At 53.8% G+C, this 23,166-nt stretch overlaps 1 protein-coding gene across 2 annotated transcripts in view; it reads left to right on the forward strand.

Annotated features, from left to right (window-relative positions):
* The first annotated feature begins 14,057 nt into the window (after window positions 1–14,057).
* The window catches only part of MGAT5B (alpha-1,6-mannosylglycoprotein 6-beta-N-acetylglucosaminyltransferase B), a 71,845-nt gene continuing 62,736 nt past the window's right edge, over window positions 14,058–23,166 (forward strand). For both annotated transcript variants that reach the window (XM_063081207.1, XM_063081208.1), the window contains exons 1-2: window positions 14,058–14,125; window positions 17,939–18,051. In XM_063081207.1, coding sequence (XP_062937277.1) covers window positions 14,058–14,125; window positions 17,939–18,051 — 181 coding nt within the window. The remainder of the gene's footprint in view (window positions 14,126–17,938; window positions 18,052–23,166) is intronic.

A 23,166-nucleotide genomic window follows, 5' to 3' on the forward strand; every position in this document is an offset into this window, starting at 1 on the left:
TCACCTGGGATGTGGGACAGTTCTGTGCAGCGCCTCTCCCGGGTCCCATCGTGCATTCTCCCGTTGCAACCCTCACCTGGACCCACACCTTCTAGTCGTTTGTTCTCCTGGGCCCTTTGCAGTTCTAACTTTTTGGACTATTTGTAGCCAAGGCAACCCATAATATAGCACAAACTGATTCCTGGGACCGTTTTTTTTTGGATTGCCACTTGGTCTCCATCTTCCTCTTTGTTCCTCTGGGTTTCTGGGGTCCCTGAGTCAGCCTGTGCATCTGGAGATTTGCTAGAAGGACTCAGGGGGCTCAGTGGAGTCTGGGGCTGTCTGTGTGCAGGCTCTGGCTGCTCCCTGGCTCCCCGGCGATGCATGACATGGTAATGCGTGCAGTGTGTCTGCCTGGGGACGCCCTTAGAGACTCAGCACCCGAGGTTTTCACATAGGCAATCCCTGCTGAGCAACTACCAAAAAACTACTGTAGGAAAAGCAGGTGTTTATCATAAATCATGCTGTTGGCACAAACAGTCCAGGCACGGTGAACCCTATCAGCTAGGGAATGTAGGGACGGTTCGAGTGCCAAGTTCCCAGAAGGCAGCTCAGAGCCAACCTTGCAGGCCAACTGTTTTAGTGATAGCAGCCCCAGGGCTTGAGTCCCCTGCGGTCTTTCCTCAGTCCGAGACCTAGCCAGGCTCTCTCAGAGAGCTAATCTCTCCTGTCCTAATCTTCTTTCCCTATAAAGCAATAAGCAATCAAACCACAGGGTTGCTTTCCTCCCACCTCACTTTCGTCTCCTACCAGCTGTGACCCCCGCTCCCTCCTCCTTGCCATGGGGACCTCCCACCGTGCTGGAGCCACAGCTGTTGAACAGCTGTTGAATGGTGAGCTGAGTGCCCCTTTTGAGGAGCCCTGCCCCCTACGAGCCATCCTTCCCATTGTCACTGCTGCCTCTTAACTGCGGCGGTGTCCGCACCATGTCTACCACACGGGAGACGTTTAGTAACAGCTCTGTAACGGGGTATGAACTTTGGAGGCTTGAAGTCTTTCCCGAGCTGGGTTCCAGCCTGCAAGAGAATGACCTCTTCCTAACTGAATCCCTCCTCCAGATGCCTTCCACAAACAGCCAGGTGGCCGTTTTAGCTGTCCACTGCTGCACGTCACGGACGGTGCCAGGCGTACTGGCCGCCACTGCTGCACGTCACGGACGCTGCCAGGTGTACTGACTGTCACTGCTGCATGTCACATGGTGCCAGGTGTACTGACTGTCACTGCTGCATGTCACATGGTGCCAGGTGTACTGACTGTCAATGCTGCATGTCACATGGTGCCAGGTGTACTGACTGTCACTGCTGCATGTCACAGACGGTGCCAGGTGTATTAACTGTCACTGCTGCATTTCACAGACGGTGCCAGGAATGCAAGGAGACACAGAAGCTGGCACCATAGGTTGTCTGCACAGAGTGGAACTAGGTGGCTGGGGCAGGGGTGGAAGAAAGACAGTTCACTACACACCTTTTGAGATCCTTTTTAATTTCGTACTATGTGCTAGTATTATCTTTTCAAACAAAATTTTGAAAACAAAGAAGAAAAAGCGTAGGAGGAGGAAGAGAAGGAAGGGAAGGAGGAGTTGGGGCAGGAAAGAGAATAATAGGAGCCAGAGCAGCTTTATTCACAATAGCCAAGGTGGCAACGACTTAAATGTCCATCACTGGTGAACAGATAAACAAAATGTGGTTGATCCACACGACGGAACATTATGCAGCCATGAAGAGGAACGTGGTATGGATGAACGTTGAAAACATGATGCTATGTGACAGAAGCCAGACACAAAAGGTCACATATTGTAGAATTCCATTTATATGAAATGTCCAGAAGAGGCAAATCCATAGAGACAGAAAGCAGATTAGTGGTTTCCAGAGGCTGGGAGGCGGGGAGAATGGGAGAGCCTGCTGGATGGGTGCGGGGTTTTCTTCCAGGGTGATGAGAAGGTTTTGGAAATAGATAGAGGTGGCAGCTGTGCAACAGTGAATGCCCTAAAGGCCACTGAGCTGCATATGTTTAAATGGTTAATTTTATGTTATGCAAATTTCATTGTGGAAAAAAATAAATAAATAAAAGAACATATGCCAGGAACACCAAGCTCAGCAGGAAGCTCTCTGTCCATAGGCACTGTGTGGGTTCTAGAGGGACAGGGGTCCTGGGCACCCTGGCCAGGGGCACGCTGCTGCCTGTGCTCCACTCATGGTGCCATCTGGCACCTGGCTGTCCCAGGCTGCAGCGACCAGGGGACGACATCAACGTATACACCACTGGGCAAATTAAATGTAATGATATGACACATACATACCTTACCAGCTTTCAACCAAAATAGCACTCAGAGGCAAACTCCAAACAATCACCCTATTTTCAGAATGTGCAAGGAAATGACAAAGTCGCCAATTAACCCCAGGCCTGCAGCCTCTCCAGGCTGTGTGGCTTACGGATGGATCATGCAGAGGGGAGCATCAGTGTCGCCGAGGAGCCTTCAGCAGGCCATCTACTTCAGGCCCCTTAACCCAGCACCTGCTGTCTCTAGGAGTCAAGAAGAAGGAATAAGTTCATCTCCACCCAGCAGGCCTGAGGACTATCTTGGACCTGGTTTAATAAAGCAACCAGACTAGGAGGAGAAGGGAAGCGTTAGCACCAGAGGACAGATCTTGGGGGCTGGGAGAATGTTTCCTGATGTCAGGACTTTGTTTCTAGCTGCTGGGGTGGAGAGAAGGCACCAGAACCTCAGACCTCCCTTGTGAGATGAGAATGCTCACCCTGAGCATATGTGCAGTCCTGTGCTGAGCACCGACAGCAGGATCTCATCTACTCCTCCCCTTTGTCACAGTGGGAGGTCCTCTTATGACACCTTTTCAGTGGTCTAGGAGGACAAAGTGCAACCAGGCAGGAGATGGCTCTCGTCCACACAGCCTGTAAGTGGCAGTGTTGGGATTTGAACCCAGGGCTGTTCGATCCAAAGTCTGTGCTTTTACACGAATACTACCCTGGGGAGTTTTAGGGTTAGCTCAGTGCTACAGACTGAATGTGTCCCACCCCCCCAAATTCATAGGTGGAGATCTAACCCCCAATGTGACAGTATTTGGAGACGGGATCTTTGGGAGGTAATTTGGTCATGAGGGTGGAGCCCTCATGGGTAGAATTAGTGGCTTTATATATAAAAAAAAAAAAGACATGAGAGAGCTTGCTTCCTCTCTTCCTGCTCTTTCATATGTGAGGATACAACGAGAGAGCCCACCTGCACACCGGGAAGAGGGCCCTCGCCAGACTTTGGAGCTGCTGGCACCTTGATATTGGACTTCCAGCCTCCAGAACTGCAGGAAGCAAGTGTCTGCTGTGTAGGTGGCCCGGTCTGTGGTCATCTGTTGCAGCAGGCCGAGCTGACTGCACACTGTGTGAGGGGCAGTGACCCTTCTCTCAACCATGTGCAAGTGGTATTTCTGTGTATTTCACATATCACACGCTGAATTGTCAAGATACCAAGGAAGGGCCTTTTGGAAGAGAATGACTGTCAACAGTCAAGGATAGCCTGCAGCTCTAAAGCAGATGGAAGTTTGGACAACTCAGGAGAGGAAGCTTGGGGAACAGCCCCTACGTGTCTGGGTGATCCCTCCCAATGCCAACTCAACTCTTCAAGTCAAGAACCGCCAAGGCCAAGGTCAGGAAATTCTACCATCTGAGGCCATTAAGCTCCCCCAAGGGTGATGCTAAGGCTGGACAGGCCATACCTGTGGGTCAGGTGTGCAGCCAGAAGCAGGGCCAGGATTCTCTGGGACTTTCAATGTGATGCTCACGAGTTGCATAAAATACCTCCTACTGCACGAAGTAGGGGAGTTGGATCGAGATGGGGTGCAGTCCTACGAGCCAGGCTGGGAGGGAGATGGAGAGGCCAGCTGGTCAACGCCTGGGTCCAGCAGCAAGAAAAGAAAGACAGAGGAGATGGGGCCAGTACAGAGGTGCGGGATGGACCCCAGAGGTGGGGGTGTGAGTGTGTGTGTGTGGTTGCCCTGAGGGTCTGTAAGAGAGTTCAGGAAAGCTGTGCAGAGGTGACATGTCTCTTTCTCCTGGCTCTCCAGTAGCAACCCCCCTGCCAAAACTCCCCTGGTGCCATCTCACTGAGCTCCTGCTTTCTCTGACGTTCCTGAACAAGACCCAATTCATTATCATCCTAAAAATTGATTTGGAAAAAAAAAAGTAGAGCCTTCAGTTCAAAAGACTGCCGAGATATGGGATGACGGATGGCTTTATTCCACGCTTCAATTTTATATTTATCAAATTAAGCCAGCAGCCAGGGGGTGCTTAATTAAAATTCTTTGTCATCAGCTGAAGAGAAGATGGGAGAGGAAGGGCCTGTGACCCATATTCTAGGAGGAAAGCTGGAAGTGCCCCAAATAACAAGCCGGAAGCCCTCACGAGGGCCCCCTGGGTCATGGGAGGTGGTAAGGTCTGTCTTCGCACTGGGAATCCCGGGGCAGGTCCAGTCCTTAAGTGTTTTCTCTCCTTCAAGACTTGTCCTTGAATGTCCAGAGAGGCACATTTATTCAGCGCCTGGTCCTCAGGACATGCTCCGTGCTGTGTCTGTAAATATATAACAGCACAGGGCAGCCAGGGAGCCTGGGCTTGGAGATGAAATCTGGGTTCAAATCCACGCTCTCTTTCTTATTAATTGTGTAATCATGGGCAAGTTAATTCATTTTTGCTTTTTTTTTGGGGGGGGGGGCAGTTGGTTGGTGCAGGGATCGGAACCCATGACTTTGGTGTTATGATAATACTGTGTTCTAACCAACTGAGCTAACTGGCCAGCCCTATTCTTAAAAAAATGATGTATATAATTCACATAAAATTTACTTTTTTAGAGTGTACAGTTCAGTGGTTTTTAGTATATTTGTGATTGTGCAAACATCACCACTATCTAGTTTCAGAACATTTCCGTCACCCCCAAAGGAACCCCAGTTCCCATTAACAGGGGCTCCCCATCTCATCTTCCCCCAGCCTCTGGTCACCACTAATCTACTTTCTGGCTCTATACCTTTGCCTGTATTTGACACTTTACATAAATGCAGTCATGCAATATTTGTCCTTTTGTGTTTGGCTTCTTTTACTCAGCATAATATGTTCAAGTTTCATCCACATTGTAGTGCATATCAGTATTACATTCCCTGAACAATTTTTTAATTGTGGCAAAATACACATCACAAAATTCACCACCTTAATCATTTTTTAAGTGTACGGTTCAGTAGTGTTAAGCGTATTCTCACTGAGGTTCAGAGAGGTGATGTACCTTACCCAAGGGCTCTGCAGATCCAGGCTCCAAACACATCCACTCCAAATGCATCCATCGCTAGAACACTTTTCATCTTGCAAACCAAAACTCTGCACCCAACACACGACTCTCCATTCTTCCTTCTTCCCAGGCCCTGGCAACCACCATTCTTTTTGTCTCTGTGAGATTGACTATTCTAGGGACCTATTATTTTTCTGTTTGGCTTATTTCACTTAGCATAATGTCTTCCAGCTTCATTCATGTTCTAGCATGTGTCAGAAATTTCTTCCTTTTCAAAGCTGAATAATATTCCGTCATGCAGATAAATCACACTGTTTAGCCACTCATCCATCGATGAGCAACTTGGTTGTTCCTGCCTTTTGGCTATTGTGAATCATGCTGCTATGAACATTTGTATACAAGCTTTTGTGTAGCCGTGTGGTTTCATTTCTCATGGGCACATAACTAGGAGTGAAGATACTTCGTTCTTTGAGACTCAGTGTTTGCCTGTGAAACAGGAGTCTGATCTCGCAAGTCTATTTCTACCCACCGGTGCCAAAAAACCAGAAGCTGACAGCAAAAATGGTTTTATGTCTCTCTGTGCCTGAGTCCAGTGCTCGGGGAGCTTATCACTTAGGAAAAAAAGCCACAAACAAAAGTCAGCACTTCCTGTGTATTAGCCCCCTAGAGAAGTCCTCAAGCGTGATTCTCACTTTAGAGCTGAGGAAACTGAGGCTCAGAGTGTTATTGGACCAAGATCTCTGTTGGGAGGGGGAGGCAGGACCCGAGCCCAGGCCCTTCTAACTCTAGACCCACACAGTGAACAAAGAGGCTTCTGTGGGGGCTGGAAGACCCTGCCCCTTCCACAGATACACGGGGAGCACCGTCACCACTCCCTGTCCTGCCCATCCCCTCGCAGGCAGGGCAGGGGCCAGGCCAGGCCCGGGGGCTGTGTGGATAAACATCCAGCCAGTGCTGGAACTCAGACCAAGGGGGTCTGGGACAAGCCAGGAGTCAGGAGGGATGCTGACTCTAGGGGTGGTGCCCAGGGGGAGTGGGTTTTGCACCAAGGAACCGGGTTGGGGGACAGTAGAGAGTAGGGAAGTGGTTTAGGGCAGGAAGTGGATGGTGTGGGGTGGGGGGATAGGGGCAAATATCTCAGCAGAACAGGGGGCCTGCGAAGCAAAGTGAGGTGCAGAAGGCAAAGTGGGAAACAGCCCTGGCTGCCCACCCTGTCAGGCTGGGATTAGGGGCTGGGGTCCTTAGAACCACCGACTTCCCCTGCCTTGTCCTGATACCTGTCCGTCCATCCATCCATCCATCCATCCATCCATTCAAAAATCTCTATTGGATGTAGCTTGTGAGATGCTGTTCAGGATCCTTGGGATACGTCAGTGGACAGAAGAGAAAAACATCCTCTCCTAGTTCTGGGCATGGGGGGTGCACATGCACCCTCATCCTCTGTTGTCTGTCTTCTCCTCGGACCTCTCAGAATATCTAGGTCACGTGGTTGTCCCAGCTGGGGAAGCTGGGGTAGAGGGGGACCAATGGAGGGCAGAGGGGGTCATGGACAAGACCCCACCCTCTGCCTGCTTCCGTTCTGTTGGGGATGGGAAGGTCATGGCTATCTCAGGCTGGGAAGATCCCACATGGGGTTGGACGCTATGAGATCTTGCTAATCTTGACAGATTCCCAGCTGGACTGGGGAGGCAGCCACAGTGGCCTGAAATCCTGTGTCACCCTCACCTGGATGGAAACCTGAGCAGAAGGGTATCTTCAGGCAGCTGCTCTTTTGAGATAATTCAGGGGTGCTCAAGGAGGAGAAGGAGGAAACCAAGGCAGCTGGGTGGAGAGGTGTCCCTGTGTTTGGTGGCCTGCCATGTCAACACCTCTTCAAGTGTCACCAGCAGCCTTGGGAGGCAAGGAGCCCTTTCCCTGGGGCTCAAACATCCCGGGGCAAGACTGCTCATGCCTGCCCCTCAGACCCCTGGACCAGGGTTTTGAGCCCAGTGACTGGCAGAGGGTTAAGTATGTGGGCTCTGAGGTCTGCCGGGCCTGTGTTTGGAGCCTGGATCTGTAGAGCCCTTGTGCAAGATACATCACCTCTCTGAACCTCACTTTCCTCATCTGTGAAGTGGGGATAAGAGCTCATACATAGGAAGCACCCAGCTTCACAGCCTCTGGCAATCGTAGCTCTAAAAAGATGGTGTGTCCGTTTGCTGTGGCTGCTGTAACAAATAACAGTGTCTTAAAACAACACAAATTTATCATTTTACAATTCTGGAGGTCTAAAGTCCAAAATGGGTCTCATGGGGCTCAAATCAAGGTGTAGACAGGGCTGTGTTCCTTTGGGAGGCTCTCGGGGAGAATGTTTCCTTGACTTTTGCACCTTTTGGAGGCCACCTGTATCCCTTGGCTTGTGTCCCCTTCCAGTATCTTCAAAGCCGGTAGTGGCCAGGGGAGTCTTTCTTGCACCGCATCACTCTGGCACACTCTTTTCCTGCCCCCTCTTCCATACTTAAGGAGCCTTGTGATTACATTAGGCCCACCCAGATAATCCAGGATAATCTCTGTATTTTAAACTCAGTTGCTTAGCACCTAAATCCCTTCTGCAGCCTTAATCCACATTTGCCATGTAAAGTAACACACTCACAGGTTCTGCAGATTAGTGTTGCTTTGCCTCCCACGGATTTGTCACCCCTTTCCCCCTGGGTGATGGAGCCACCAAAGATTACTTAAAGCGCATCTCTTCTGAGCAGTGAGAAGCCTCAAAAAGGGGTTAATCTCCCATCACCCTCAACAGCGAGACGTTTCTTCCATTTGGGAAATTAACCACGAATTGGGGTTCTCTTCTTGCATTTATTGTCCATACCAAGAAGTTACAGGAAGAGGCATAGGTGGGGTTTTGTTAAGTACAGTTTAACAAAAGAAGCTGATAACATTCAGTAAGTCAAGCAAGGTGACCTTCTGTAATTCAATTTGCAACAAAGGCTTGATTTTAGCAAACATTCTCTTCTTACCGCAATTTCCCAGGATCTTTACATATCAATTAGTAACTTGCCTGTCTTTGAGCCAGCAACCTTGCTGTGTTACAATTCTTATCTTGCAACAGAGACTCAATAGCCTGGGGAAAATTTCCTATCCTTTGCAAGGTCAATATTTGAAACTGCAAGGCTTCGGAAAACCAGGCCCTGTGAAGTACATTTGCTTTATGAATCCTCTACAGATTAGGAAGTGGATGTCTTTTGGGTCCATGATTCTGCTGACGCCAGATGTCTGCTTCCATATTCCTGTAGTGACCTGTGATGCAACCGGGAAAACTGTCCAGAAAGAAAGGGGGTCATTTTTTAAAAACATTGCCCCGCTAAAGCAAATTCAAATAAAATAGCAATGTGAACATGGTAACACATTTAGAGTCCCTGGTTCATTTCCTGGCGTGTAGTAGGTGCTCAATTAATGGAATTTCATGATCATGATACATGAAGCATTCACCTGTGTTTCCAGTTCTGGGGTGGGGTCCACCCAGGAGGGCTGTCTTTCTGATCTGTCCCCCACTCCTCTGGCCACACACACACACACATACATGCATGCACAAACAGACACAGCGACTACCTTCTCTGCAGAACAGGGAAAATACAATAACTCTGCTCCCAACTCCCACAAGCTGTGCGGCAAAATGGCCTTGTGGCATAAATAAAAATAACCCCAGACGCTGCTATTCAATCGGAGGATTAGCCTAAATGTTGTGAAACAGAAAGCATGAAATATGCACGGGGAAAACTACTCTCCCCACTTTGTGGCCTCCTGTGCAGCTCCAGGCGTCTGGCGTCTGTGTGGGGCTGGTTGTTCCCGCCTGGAGTGGCTGTTGGTGATTTGTGCACAGTGTCAGTAAATGCTGTTATGACATTATTAATGCTTCGCACTCCAGCAAAGGACAATGGCCTATTGCCTTGTAATGTGCTGTCTGCTGCTGCAGTTGGAGCACGTTAAATGGGGAATCCAAACACGGCAAACTGTTTTTTCTTTTTCCCACCCTGGGCCCCATCTGTGAGCACCACAAGCAATCTTGGAGCCTTGAGAAGGTGGGAGTGGCAGTCGAGGCTCCAATGCCCAGGGAGGTCCTGGGGGACCAGTGAGGGGGCCAGGAGGTCCCCAGAAAGCAGCTCACTCTTTCTGTTCCCAGAGCATATGTAGGAGTGTTGACTCTCTTCCCAGTGGCAGGGAGGTCCCTGTGCAGATTGACTTTAGGTTCGAGGGTGATGGGGGTTGGCCTTGGGGAAGCTGGACTTGCTGGTGGGCAGGGCTAAGGTGTTCCCTGATCTGTCCTCCAGTGACAAAGAGGCCAGACAGCAGGCCTCTGAATGAATTTTATTGGGCTGGCACAATGTTCTAAAAATATTGAGGCTACCTTTTAAAATGATGTGACTTCACATGAGAAGCTCAGATTTCTGGCTTCTCTTGAAGTAACTGAGCACAGTCACACCATGAAATGGTGGCATGTCCCTTTTGGGGGCTACCCTCTTATCACTCCTGCCCCTTCCACTAGGTCCCTGTAGTGGGTTGAACAGTGTCCCTCCAAAACTCATGTCCTCCTAGAACCTCAGGATGTGACCTTATTTAGAAATAGGGTCAATGTAGGGCCGGCCCGTGGCTCCCTTGGGAGAGTGTGGTGCTGATAACACCAAGGCCACAGGTTCGGATCCCTATATAGGGATGGCCAGTTGGCTCACTTGGGAGAGGGTGGTGCTGACACCAAGTCAGGGGTTAAGATTCCCTTACCAGCCATCTTAAAAAAAAAAAAAAAAATAGAAATAGGGTCTATATATAGATGTAACTAGTTAAGATGAGATCTTAGGTGGGGACCCAAATCCAATGACTAGTGTCCTTATAAGAAGAGGGAAATTTGGATACACAGAGACACGTGGAGGAGAAGGCCACGTGAAGACAGAGGCAGAGGCTGGAGTGATGCAGCCACTTCAACCCAAGGACACCAAGGGTTGCCTGGGGCCACCAGAAGCTAGGAGAGAGCATGGGATGGTTTCTCTCTCAGAGCCCCCAGAAGGAACTGACCTGTTGACACCTTGATTTCAGACTTCTGGTCTTCTGAGAATAAATCTGTGTTGTCTTAAGCCACTCAGGTTGTGGTAATTTGCTGTGATAGCCTAGGAAGCTAGCACAGCCCCTTTCCCTAGCATGCCGGGCCTGCCCTCTAGGCATTTTGAGTATGAGACTCCTGAATGGAACAGCTCGTCTTCTCCCCCCAGTCCCTTCCCTGGAATCCCCCTCCACCTTCATGGACAGAGCAGCTCCACTGCCCGTCCAGGGCCTCCTGCTGGCTCTGGGCTTCTCTGGGCTTCTCCTGACCCCTCCAACCAGGCCAGCAGGATCCATCCGAGGGCGCGGTGGTTCTGTTTATAGCCTCAAAAGAGAGAAGCAATGAAGAGGGGTGGGGCTGGGAATCCGGTGCGACCTGACCTAACGTCAGTCCTCGGATGTGCCCTCCAGCAGGGGTGCCCGGTTCCTGCTCCCCTCTCCTTCCCTGGCTTGCTTACAGAGACTTTCCTTCTGCATCTGAAGTGAATGGGCATTTATCTAGAACAGTGGTTCTCTATCCTGGACAGGTGTGTTGGCATAACCTATGGCAGAAAGAAATCAAACGTGCCCAGGCCCCATCTCAGGTACCAAATCAAAACAAGGACTCTGTTTTGCTAAGTTCTGCAGGTGAGCTGTGAGTCAGGGCTGGGAACCACAGGTCTGTAGGACAGGGTCTTGCTTTGGGCTCTTCAGATGTAGATTCTGAGACAAGGATTCAAGTGCAAGTAGTTTATTTGGGAGGTGACCCCAGGAACATTGACAATGGAGTGGGGAAGGGGGCGGGGGAGGGAAGGACGCCAGTATGGGATGTATTCGGGAGCTGGTCACCACCACAGGCAACTGGGGACCCTGGGAGCCGGTGTGGAGCATGCCTCAGAGTATCCCACCTGAGGGAGAGGGAGCCGGGGTACCTACCCATTGCTCGAGGGTGGTTTCAGGGGGCACTAACTTTCTGGCACTACTGTCTTGTCCCCCTGCATGTTCTAGCTTATTTCCACAGCCAGAAAAAAGGCCCTTATTCAGAGAGTTGAACGTGTTCCCGGTAACCTGCTTTTTAACACTTTGAGGTGCATGCAGAGGGAATACGGGCGGGCACCCACAGCACCTGCTACCAATAGATGAGAGCGATAATCATAACCGCCATGCTTTGAGGCCTCACAGGAGCCAGGCAGTGGGCTATCGACCCTCGTTAACAGGCTCAATTCTCCTAACAACCCGATGAGGCAGGTGCTATAAATAGCCCAATTTACAGTTGAGGAAACTGAGGCACGGAGAGGTTCTATCCAAGGGTGCATGACGTGGGAATTCACAATTTTTCTCTTAATGTCTACAGCACAACGGAGGACAAGCAGGATCATTTCTACTGAACTTTACTGCAGACGAGAGGTTGACAAAGGGGAAATTGACTCTAAAAGGAACAGGGAGCTGGACAGCATGGCTCACGAAATGTCATTAGCCGTCCTCGGCTATGTTGCCCTGCCTGGTCCCAACCCTGCCCTCAGATGGCAGAGGGGGCTCTCCCCCCCCACCTCAATGTTCTGATGCAGGAGAGCAAGGCCCACCTTCTAAAATGTGGCTTCTGGCTGAGGGTGGGCCACCTCCCCAGATAAGCCACACCGGGTATGGCCGTGCTTTCTGGGGAGACCCTATCTCCTTCATTCAGGGGGAGGCCTAACATGCAAACCAGGTGTAAATGCAACCTCCTGAGCTTATGTGAGGAAGGCACACAACCAGAAGGGCCATTTTATTCCTTATAGTACGTAACAGCTTTGGCCTTGACATCCAGGAATTAAATTATTGCCAGAGTTTGTGGCAGATGTAGGCATCCAGGCATGAGGTGTGATTTAGAGGCCCAGCAGAGACCCTGGCCCTCAAACATCTCCTCAGCCAGCCTGCCATGATGCTCAAAGTTCCCGCCTCCCTTTGTCATTCTTCTGCACAAAGGCACGGTCATCATGTCCTTGTTGAATGCAAATTTGTTACCTAGCTGGAGTAACATTAATCCGCCAACACCAATTGATCATCTGTTTTCACATTATCAGGGAGCAAGACAATGAGATAATGGAACACGGGACAGGTGGATTTTGATGAAGGAGCAGAAGCATGGAACATGAGTCACTGCAAGTGAGAGATGGCTCAGAAGGGGGGTGGGAAGGTGGGCTGGGGGTCCGGAGGTTGGTTGAATGGGACCAGGGTGGGACAGAGGAGAGTAAAGGCCTTTTCCTCCAATAAGCTGGGCTGCCTGAGCTGGAAAAGACCCTCAGAGTCATCCACGTCATCGGTTTACATGCGACCTGAGGCTTTGGGTGCTTCCAGCCTTTGGTGGTCCTGTCTGTGCCTGGCCAAGTTCCAGCTAGAGAGCGTTCTTCAGGCTGGTGTTGTGGCTCCCAGCAGCCTCTGACCCATCTCTGCAAGTGCAAACACAGCTCCAAAGTCAAGAAGCCAGAGGAGGTGGGGAGGGCACGTGGCTGCTAAAGGACTCTGGTCCTTTACACGCTTAAGAGTTGCAAGGAGGCTTAGCGAACTCTGGTCGCCCTCATTTTGTAGTCAGCCTCCCCTGCCTGGCACACATGATCGCCCGCTGGTTATTGGAGGATTTGAGGCTTGAACCCAGGCCAAACAGGGCGCCCTGGGTCTGATTCTGGCTCTTGCTCTGTGTAGGCCAAGTTTATACTCAGATCAGAAGCAAAAAGGAGCCGCGGGAGTTTCTGACCCACCCCAGAGGGACAGAAGACTGTGAATGTTGCCAAGTGAAACAGAGCGGCCGAAGCAGCTGGTGCGGGAGCCCGTGGGGGCAGCAAAAACAGTGGCCCGAGGGAGGGCCCTGGCACCAGCGGAAGGGGAGGGTCTCCTCCCGGCGCCCACCTCCTCTGTGCTCAGCAGGGGCCGAAGCGGCCCTCGGCTGTGGGGGCTGCTGGCGCCCTAGGAAGTAGCCTGGCCCGGGGGGGAGGCGCAGGGACCCCCCGCCCGCCGGTCCCGGGAAAGCTCGACCCCGCGCCCCGCCCCGCACGGCCAGGGAGGGCGCAGAGCTGGGCGGCGGCCACGAGGTGGCGCCGATGCGCCGAGGAAGCGCCCCGGCCGCTCCTGGGCCTCCCCAGCGCAGCTCGGCCGCCGCCTCCGAGGAAACAATGCGGCGCCTCCGGCTGTAGCGCCGCGCCGGGCCGGACGCCGGACACCCGAGCGCGGGCAGCCGAGCGGGCGGGCGGGCGCGGGCTTCCCCGCCCAGAGCCATGGGCGCAGCGCGGCGCGGGGCCGGAGATCGGCGCGGCCCGGAGGCGCGGGGGTCCGGGGCGCGGGCCCGGGGCCGCCTCTAGCCGGCAGCGAGGGCACGGGGCCGGGGATGAGGGCTCCCGACGCGGGGAGCCCGTCTGCGCCCAGCGAGCGAGCCCGAGCAGGCAGACGCGCGGCCGCAGTTCTGGGGGCGCGCCGCCTCCCGGCCCCCAAGATGTGAAGCGGGGAGCGCGGAGACGCAGAGACGGCCCGGCCGGGCGCCCTCGCCGCGCTCCGGCAGCCGCGCCGCTCCCCTCCCCGGCCTCGGGCGGCGGCCGCCGCGCCCCGCCTGGCTCTCACCCGGCTTCGGCCGCTGCGGGTTCGCGGCCCGGACCGGGCCCAGGACGGCACGTCCGGCCTCGCCCGCGGCTCGTCGCCCAGACAAGTTTGAACAATGATCACAGTCAACCCCGATGGGAAGATAATGGTCAGAAGATGCCTGGTCACCTTGAGACCCTTTCGGTAAAGTTCTCTCTTGGTTGGAGCGCGGAGGTCTTTTGCCCCGAGGGGCACGGGGTGCAGGTGGGCGAGGTCGGTCCCTGCCAGGGTGCAGGTCCCGGCGGCAGCGGGTGGTTCGCGCTTCAAGCCTGGGTGCTGGCCCGTGGATCTGGGGAAACGCATGGAGTTGGGGTTCGGGGTGCTGTTCGGGAGGGGCGTGTAATTCTGGGACCTGCCCCAAGTTGGTCTAGGTCGGATGGGACTCGAGTGCGGAGGTGGAAGTGGTGGCCGAAAGCACCCAGCTGGGGTCCTGGGCCCGGGAAGTCGCCCCCGCCAGCGCGCCTCTTCCCTGACCCCCGGGGTCCTTTCCACCTGGTGGACAGTCCTATCTGGGCGACAAAGTTAGAGCGCCTTGGCCGGGCGGCGCCCGCTCCTGTCCCTCCTGTCGCCCCGGGTCGGCCCGCCTACCCTTTCTATTTATTCTCCTTGTCCCATCGACGCCGGCACTCCCCTCCTCCTGGCGGGGCACCGGCCTGTCTCTGACGGGAGGGTCCCCGAGATTGGGGCGAGGACCCTCTCCGACCGCGGGCTTGGGAGAGGAGGGCGTAGGGGCGGCGCAGCGGGGCCGAGTCTGCAGAGGGAGCGTGGGGGGCGAACGGAGGCGAAGAGGACCCCCCCACACACCACGTCCGGCCCAGGCCACGCGGGGTCACCCCAGGTGTCCCCAGAGCCCGGCGGTGCCCTCTTCTCCCCGGCGCCCTGAGAGCTGGGCCCGCATCCCAGGCTGGGGAGGGGGCCCTGCGCTATGGGTGCCCCGCGCGACCGGAGTGTCACTCTGCTCAGTAGCTGGGCCTCGGAAGGTGCCGAGGGAGTGGAGGGCGCCGGGACAGAGATGCACTCGGGACATGGCCACAGGTGGGGCTCGGGCGCAGGACGGAGCCCGCGAGGGCAGGAGCTGGCCGAGGAGGCTCCCGAGGCTCGGGCTGCGGAAGGGTCCGGGCTTGAGCCTCTCGCCTCCAGGCCTCCAGCTGGAGCCCCCAGCCCCTGTGACGTCCCCTCTGGTCTCCCTCCTGGCTCCAAATTGGGGGCAGGGGGAGACCTTAGCTCACCTGTCTCCCGCTCCCCAGCACGCCAGGCTGAGGAGGCAGCCTTCGGGGACGCCAGGGGTCAGGTCACTCACCGCTGTCCGGAGGATGCAGGAGGACGGCAGTGCTGGGGGTCTCTGAGAGTAGGGCCTCGGGCGGGTGATCGGAGATGTCAGGAGCCCCCGAACTGAGGTGCCCTTGGAAAGCAGGGCGGCCTAGCTCCTCCAGGAAAATTCTCGAATCCTTGGCCTGACCGGGACCGCTGAGAGGGTTCTCGCCCCTTCTCTCCCCAACCCGTGTGGGCTCCCCGCCCCCGGCCCAGGAAAGGCCAGTTAAGGCTGGATTTCCTGCCGCGATTGGAGGCGGCCACCAGACCTCAGCACCACGGACAGCGCCCGCGCCCTGGTCCTGCCCCCTGGTATTGTGGGGACTTATTTGAAGGCAGGATCTGGGGTGGCTGCATAGGTCCTCCCCACACCAAAGTTGTGTAACTTCTCTTCAGGGTCTCCCTAGGCTGCCTGGAGACCCACAGCCATCAGTGGAGTCTTCATGTTCCCTCCAGATGGGGAGTGGGGCAGCCCTTCAGTCACATCACTCCAACTTGCTAATCCTCAAGGGCAGGCTGGGGACCCTGTTCCTTCTGGTTTTCCCAGAGCTTCTGGCAGGGCCTTTATTCTGTAGGTGCTCCTGGGATGTTACTTGAATGGATATATGGATGCATGAAACCATTTTACCTTGAATCTGATACAATTGTCCTTCTGCTGCTTTGGGGGATGCTGGACCTCAGGATTGGGACCTGGCAGAGAGAGATGCAGATGAGGTGTTGGGGGCTTCAGGTTTTGGGCTAAAGGTGTAGATACCTTTCTGTTAGCTCATCTTTGGACACTGGCAGTCAGCCCAGGTCCCCAGCTCTCAACACAACTCCATGGCTGGGGAAGAGGCTGGGGGAATGAGAGACAAGAGGCTTGAGCTGGGCAGTCTGTCCTTGTCCTCAGGCTGGGAGGACAAGTAGCTGATTTCCCCTGGGATCTCCCCGGGTATGACTGCCCCTCCTCAATGCTGTTGCTGTGGCTATTGTCCTGAGACCAGCCTGACTTCATCTGGGGTGGTTCCAGAGTCTGAGCCCCACCCCCAGGCTTAGTAGAATTCAGTCAGAGTCCCTCTGAGGTAAGGCAGAAGTGTCCCTGTGTCATCTGGCCTGCTGAATCACGTCTCCTGTCCTCCCTGTCATGGGTGTTGTCTGCAAGAGAATTATGTCCTGGGAGAAACCCCCAGGGCCTACTCTGCTTCCGGGTTCTGCCCCTCTTTGACTTAATCCCCAGCAGCTCTTTATCAGCATCACGCTCTAACCAGATGAGCTAACTGGACGCTGACTCCCAACAGTCCTTTAAATATGGACTGGGAATTTTGTTGCACTTTTTATTTTCTTCTGCAATTATGTGTTTTCTTTAATGGACCAAATTTTAATTAAATACTGTTCTGCCAGTTTCAAATAATGAAGATTAACATGCATAAAGCAAGTCTTGCATAAAGATACAAACAAGCATGGGGTTTGGGGATGGGGAGTGGAGGGCTGGAGGTCTCTGGCATGACTTTTGGGACTCTCCCTGGTGAGCCTGGCTCTGTTCCAGATGAGGTTCCTCACCCTGACCAAGGGTGAGGACGCCCTACCTGTTCAGCTCTGCTGGTTCACGAAGTCTTCAGATAAATTCAAGGCCCCAGAATAGCTGCCACCTCTGGATGCCCCCAAGGCAGTGCTGACAAGTTCAATTCTCCTATTTGGGGCCCAGGATCTAAACTGAAGCAGCAGGAGCCTGGGGCCCACCTTGAGGGTGGGTTCTGTGTCCTGTTTCCTGCTGTCTCCCTGGGGTGACCCCAGTACCTGGTGAGTAGTCAATAACTATGTGCTGAAGGAATGAACAGAAGTCTTGTTCTGGCCTCCCCTCCCACATAGCATGAAGCACACACACCTGTATGACACGCCTTGCACAGGCGTGGGCATGCCCAGCTCATCCAGTGGTGCAGGCTGACCACCCACATGTGGTTGCCTGGTGAAGATGTGCATTGGGGCACGGAAAGGGGCCATGTGGCCCTGCTCTTGGGTCTCACCATCTAGTAGTGATGGGAGGCACACACCACCCCCCGGGAACACGTGTGAGGAGGTGTTCAAGTGAGCTCATGTCTGATTGCTTCAGCAAGGCCTGTGTACCTAAGTGCTGAGGGTGGCCCAGGTGATTTATGGCGTTGTGTTGGGGCTTGTCTGGACCACTTACTTGCCCTCTGGCTGGCATCCAGTCCTACTGTTCCCATCAGTGGTTCTCAAACTTTAGCACGTCTGAGAATCATCTGGAGAGCTAGTTAACACGGATCAGTAGCCACACCCCTGAGTGTCTGATGCAGTCGGTCTGGGGCTAGAGACGCAGAATTTGCATTTCTAGCAATTCTCAGGTGGTGCCAGAGTTGCCGGTCTGGGGGCCACACTTTGAGGACTATTACTCTTAAGGAATCAGGCTCTATATTGAGTCTTACCCCTAAATGTGCATCATTCTCTCTCGTGGTTTTCCTGTCACTCACAGCCAGTGTTTCGTAGGTGCGCTCTCTTTATCCATGGTGGGGGAGCTCGGCCCCCCATTCTTCCATCCATCCACTCATTCGTTCCTTCTTAAAGTATTTATGCAGCTCTTACTAGGTGGGGTGCTGGGGGTCTTGTGGCACTGGCCTGCCCTCCTGACCCTCCTGTTCCCCTCCACAGGCTCTTTGTCCTGGGCATCGGCTTCTTCACTCTCTGCTTCCTGATGACATCTCTGGGAGGCCAGTTCTCGGCCCGGCGCCTGGGGGACTCGCCCTTCACCATCCGCACAGAAGGTACCTTGGGGGGCCAGGGGGGTTGGAAACGAGTGTGGGTGTTTGTGTGTAGACCGGAAGGTGCCTTTGAGCCTAGCACCCTAAGGGGTGTTTGGGGCATGCTTTGGCTCTAGTCCTGGCTGTGGTCATCAGGCTTCCTCTGGCCTGGATTCTTAGGCCAGGGAAAGGCCTTTGTGTCAGGGTCTCCCTGCCTGTGTTGCTTCTTCGGTTGGGGTGTTGGGGGCAGGAGGGCCGCTGGATAGGACACCTGTCTCTTTGAGACACACATATCCCGTGCCTTTGGCCCAGGCTGTGGCCACATGGGGGACAGGGCTGGCTGTGAGCTCATGTGTCTTATCTCTGAGCTCTCAGGACACAGATCTCTCCCAGTCCTTCATTGCTCCTTCCCATGCAGTACTTGCAAGGCATTGGACTTGGAGATTCAGAACATGGGCTTTGGGGACTGGATGGGCATCTTGACTCATCACCTACCAGCTGTATGCAGTTGGCCAAGTCACTTGACTCACCTTCAGACAAGGACAGTAATGGTCTTCTTCAGAGGTTGGATTGAATCACCTCACATGTGATTCAATGCAGTCGGTGCCACATGGCATGAACTCGGAGTCCTCCTCCCGAAGCTGGGTCCTGCCCACTTCTTACCCTAGTCAAAGAGGGGTGGAGAACAGCACGGAGTCCTGCCCAGTCACAGGGTTCTTTTGATCAATGGTGGGAAGGAGGAACATGGGGTAGTGGGGAAACTGAGGCAAATGGGGTTTCTGGGACTGTTCTGGGGGCTGGCTCTGAGATTTCACCTGCCCCCCTGGGGAAGTCTCTTTTTGAAGTCCACCTTGTTGAACTTGCAGGGCTCAGCTTTCTGGTTCCCCTGTTCCCAGTGACGAATGTCATGGGCATCCCAAGTAGAATAGGTTGTCCTCTAGGGAGGGTGCCCTGAGGGGCACTTATTATGCCATCTGGTGTCTCATCATTAGACTTGTTCCTTTGGGTTAACATGTACTTCTTTAAAACTGCAAAACCTCCCGGAAGGAATCTCATGCTTCTTGCTCATTCAGGCCTGAGTGTAAGTTAATTTCTCCCATCTCTGGCTGGCAGAGATTCCTCCATCTCTTTGAGCCCCCGATTTCTCCTCTGGTAAGTGGGGATAATAATCCTTCTTCCCAGGGTTGTCGTGAGGGTGTAAGATAAACACATATGAAAGGTCCTGAGCGGCATCTGGCAAATGTGAGAGCTCCATAAATGTTTAATGAGTGTGCTGAGTCTGAAATGGGGGCACTGCAGGAAAGGATGTTTAGGAAAGAGGCCCAGGGAGGTGCTGGAATTTCTACAAAGGAGATGCTTGTGGATGGGGGTTGAAAGAGGGGTGGGGGCCATTGTGAAGGTGCGGGGAGGGTGGCTTGGGGGAGGGGCATGGGGCTGCTGGCACATACGGTGAAGCGGTGTGCAGAGATGCTCAGTCTACCTGGGTGCGCCCACTGGAAAGGGGGAATGCCTGTCTGGGTGGGCTGCTACAAAGGGCTTGAGGAAGCTGGACCTCCGGGAAGGTCAGGGGTCTTCTAGTTCTTCTGCCCATTTCCCTGAAGAGGTTGAGGGGTCAAGGAAACTCTCCATCCTATGGCCCCTGCCCCATCCTGGCAGGGCAGGGCCCAGAGACCCAGAGCACAAGGGGTTTGTGGAGCCCAGCCTGAGTTCTGCGCTGTGTAGTTTTGTCTGGGAGGGTGGGGTAAGGGTCCAGCCCCAGCCTCAGGTCTGTGACCTAGAGGTGGGCAGAACCATAGAGGGGCAAGGACTTGCCCGAGGTCCTGCAATTAGACTAGAGGCGTGTGTGTGCACGTGCTTAAACTTTTTGTTGAGGTATAATATATAGAAAGTGAACAGTCCATGCAGCCAGCAAGCTGGATCAAGAAATGGCACATGATCAGCCCCCAGAGTGTCCTCCTGCCACCCCCAGTCACTCCTCCCTGAAGGATATTCACGACCCTGACTTCTAATAGTGTGGCAGAGTTTTGCCTGATTTTTTGACTTTATGAGAATGGAATCATGCAGTGGGTGTCCTTTTGGGTGTAGCCTCTTTTTCTGATAGTACATTTGTGAAATTCACGCATCCTGTCGTGTGGGGCTGTAGTTGTTTGTTTTCATTGGTGGGTGGCCTTCCCTTGTGTGACCACCTCCGTATGTCTATCCACCCCACCCTGGGTGGGCATTCGGTTGTTTCTGGTTTGGGGATTTGGGGAATAGCGCTGCTATGGACATTCTAGTGCATGTCTTCTGGTCATCACATGTCAGCATTTCTGTTGAGTCTACTTAGGAGTGGAGCTGCTGGGTCTCCTATGGGTTGTAACATTAGTTCTCAGACCAAGTTTATCCAGGTCAAAGTCTTTTCACATTTCCTAGGCCCCTGGGCTGGCAGCTGAGTGCCTGGAATATGGAACTAACGTCTGGGAAAAGGAGGACGTACACAAGGAGAGAGGCTTCTGAGAAACCAGGAGGACCCTGATTCGGTCTATATCCCAATTCTCATTGTCCCCTAAGATTTTTCCAGGCACTTAGGTCAAGCCAATTTGCTTGGAGAGACCCAAGGCAGGAACTTGGGCCTGGAAAGCAGTTTGCACAGTGGGTTTGAAATCCTGATCCTGCAAGAGAAGCCTCCTCAGACTTCATCCCCACACCGTGCCTGGGGAGGGCTTGAGGCTGGAAGGGGGGGGTGGTTGGCAGGTTGCTTGGCTGAATCAGGCCTGGGAGTCCTGGAATTGGGTTGGTGGATAATATGCATTCTGTGGGTTCTAAGCAGACCCCGAGCAGACAGGAGAAGGAAGCCTATGAAGATCCTGCCATTTAGGAAAAAAAAATCCTTGCATTGGTCAAAACAGTCTGAGCACAAATGGAAAAAACAATCTCTCTTGCTTGTCAAACCAGCGAGGGAAGTGTCCAGGAGATTGTGGCTGGGGGCGGGGGTGAGAGAGAGAGCCCAGCATGGCCTCTGGTCGACTGTGGTCTCCCTGTGGAGGCTCTGAGTCCTCTGTGCTGGCTTATACTTCCCGATGAAGTCTGCAGGTGCGGGGCGAAAGCTGTGACAGACGTCTCATTCTATCTTCTGCACGCTCCTCTTAAAGATTCGAGAGAGCAGGAGGCTGAGCAGCGACGTAACTCAGAGGAGGTCTAACTTCATTCCCTCCTGCTGCAGCTGGGCCTGGCCTGGGCAGGGAGGAGGGACTTGCTTCCCTCCTGATGAAGAGGCATCTGAGGCCTCCTTCCCCGTGTGCTTCACTGGAGCGTGTGGGCTGTTCCCTGTCCCCTGTCTTGTCTCCAAGAAGTAGCGATTGGGGCCTTCTCTAAGGGGAGGCCTGCAGGCTGGACGCCCTCACGTGTATTCTGGCCAGCTGGGATTTGAACCTGGGGAATGCTTCCTGGCTCTGTGGGTGGCTCTGACCCTGAACTCTATGCTAAGGGACTCTGGGGTTCTTCTCTCACAGGCTGGTGGTGGATTGGAGGGGGCCAGGGCCCAATGGGCTGAGGAAGAGCCTCATCTGCCCCCCAGGGCTTGCCCTGGTCTCCTCAGCTGCCCAGAGCCCAGAGCTGCAACGTCCTCAGCTGGTTTCTGTGGTGGCCGAGGACAGAGGGATGAATGTGCTCATTTCTCCAGCTGTGCAAACACCGAGTCACAGCTCCCTTCCCAAGTGCCAGGGAGGGCTCTGTTATCTGGCGAGGTGGGGGCTTATTCAATTTCCAGGAACCAGCAGTAAAGGATGGGGGTGGGGACAAGAAAGCAGGGACAAGGGAGGACAGGAGAGACAGGGAGAAATGGAGAGAGCGTCTGAGGAGGGGTCGGGGCCTTGGTGGGTAATGAAAACACCCCTGTCTGTAAACATGAGGAGGATCCATTTGTATCTCTCAGTCCCGGCTTTCCTTATTTATATGGAAATAGGGGGGGAACATGTGTTAGTTCTGAGACGTATCACTGGGGCCTCCCATTAAATATGGTTCAATTTAGTCAGTGCCAAGAGTGGTGGAGTGACTCAGAGGAGTGATGTCAGCTCGTTCTACTGATGGTCTCGGGGCTGGTGGTGGCATCGAGGGGCTGCATCGCTACGGGAGCACTGGCCTGTGTCCCTCCTGGGTGCCCTGCCTTGTCTTTAGATGTCTCCTGGGCAGAAAATGTGCCTAGTGCCCCAGGAACTCCTCGGGAAGGGTGGGGGCTGTCTCCCAAATCACAGGGGCTTCCTGCGTCCCTTGCCATCTGCAGAAAATGGGAGCAGCTCTGAGCCCCAGGTGCTAGAGGGGTCTTGGTCCAGACTGATGGCGGGGGCCCTCTTAGTCATGTCAATAGTGAAACACAGGCATTGGCTATCCACACGTCCATAAGTCTTCCGATCTTTTGGGGTCACTCCTGTTGACATTTTTAAAGAATTGGCTTAATCCCTCTTACGAAGGGCGATCCAGAGCTCCCAAGTATCTCCAGAAATTCTCGGGGGGCGGGCTTATGTTTCTCCGGCCCCCTCACTCTCTGATTTCTTGCTTCTGCTGAATAACCCATGTTCCCTCCTGCCTCCTTTGTCTCCCCCACACTGACCTAGTGGGAAGCGCACCCTGTTAACACCAGACTACGGACGAAGCCACCTGAACAGAGGTGCGGATCATGGGGTGGGGGCTTCAGACCACTGCCCAGCATAGCAAACAGATTCTAACTCCTTCTTGCATCCCTGCCTTTAAAAGCCCCTTAGGTGGGTCATCCCTGCAGTGGGAGGTTCCCCTGTTCTGCTATCTCCTCTGCCCTGTCCCTGCCACCGTGTGCCTGTGCCTCCCTCTCTCTCCTTGTCTCCCAGACAGTACCAGGAAACATCAGTCTTCCTACTTGAATATGCAAAGTCATTAGGCTTTCTCCTTGTCTGCTTTGGGCCCACCCAGGGGGTTAGCAAAACAAAACAGAACTCTCTCCCCAGGAGGATTCTGCTGCCAGCTCGTGTAGGAATGATTCTTTCCGTTAGGGGAAGATGCAGAAATAGGAGTCTGGGCAATAGAACCTCAGAGCTCCATGAGTCTGGCCTCCTCATGTTACACGAGGGGAAACTGAGGGCAAGAGAAGGAAAGTGGCCTGCCCACCCACCTGGTCGGTGGCAGAAC

The sequence above is a fragment of the Cynocephalus volans genome, chromosome 16 (genome assembly GCF_027409185.1).
Source record: "Cynocephalus volans isolate mCynVol1 chromosome 16, mCynVol1.pri, whole genome shotgun sequence".
NCBI classification, from domain to species: domain Eukaryota; kingdom Metazoa; phylum Chordata; class Mammalia; order Dermoptera; family Cynocephalidae; genus Cynocephalus; species Cynocephalus volans.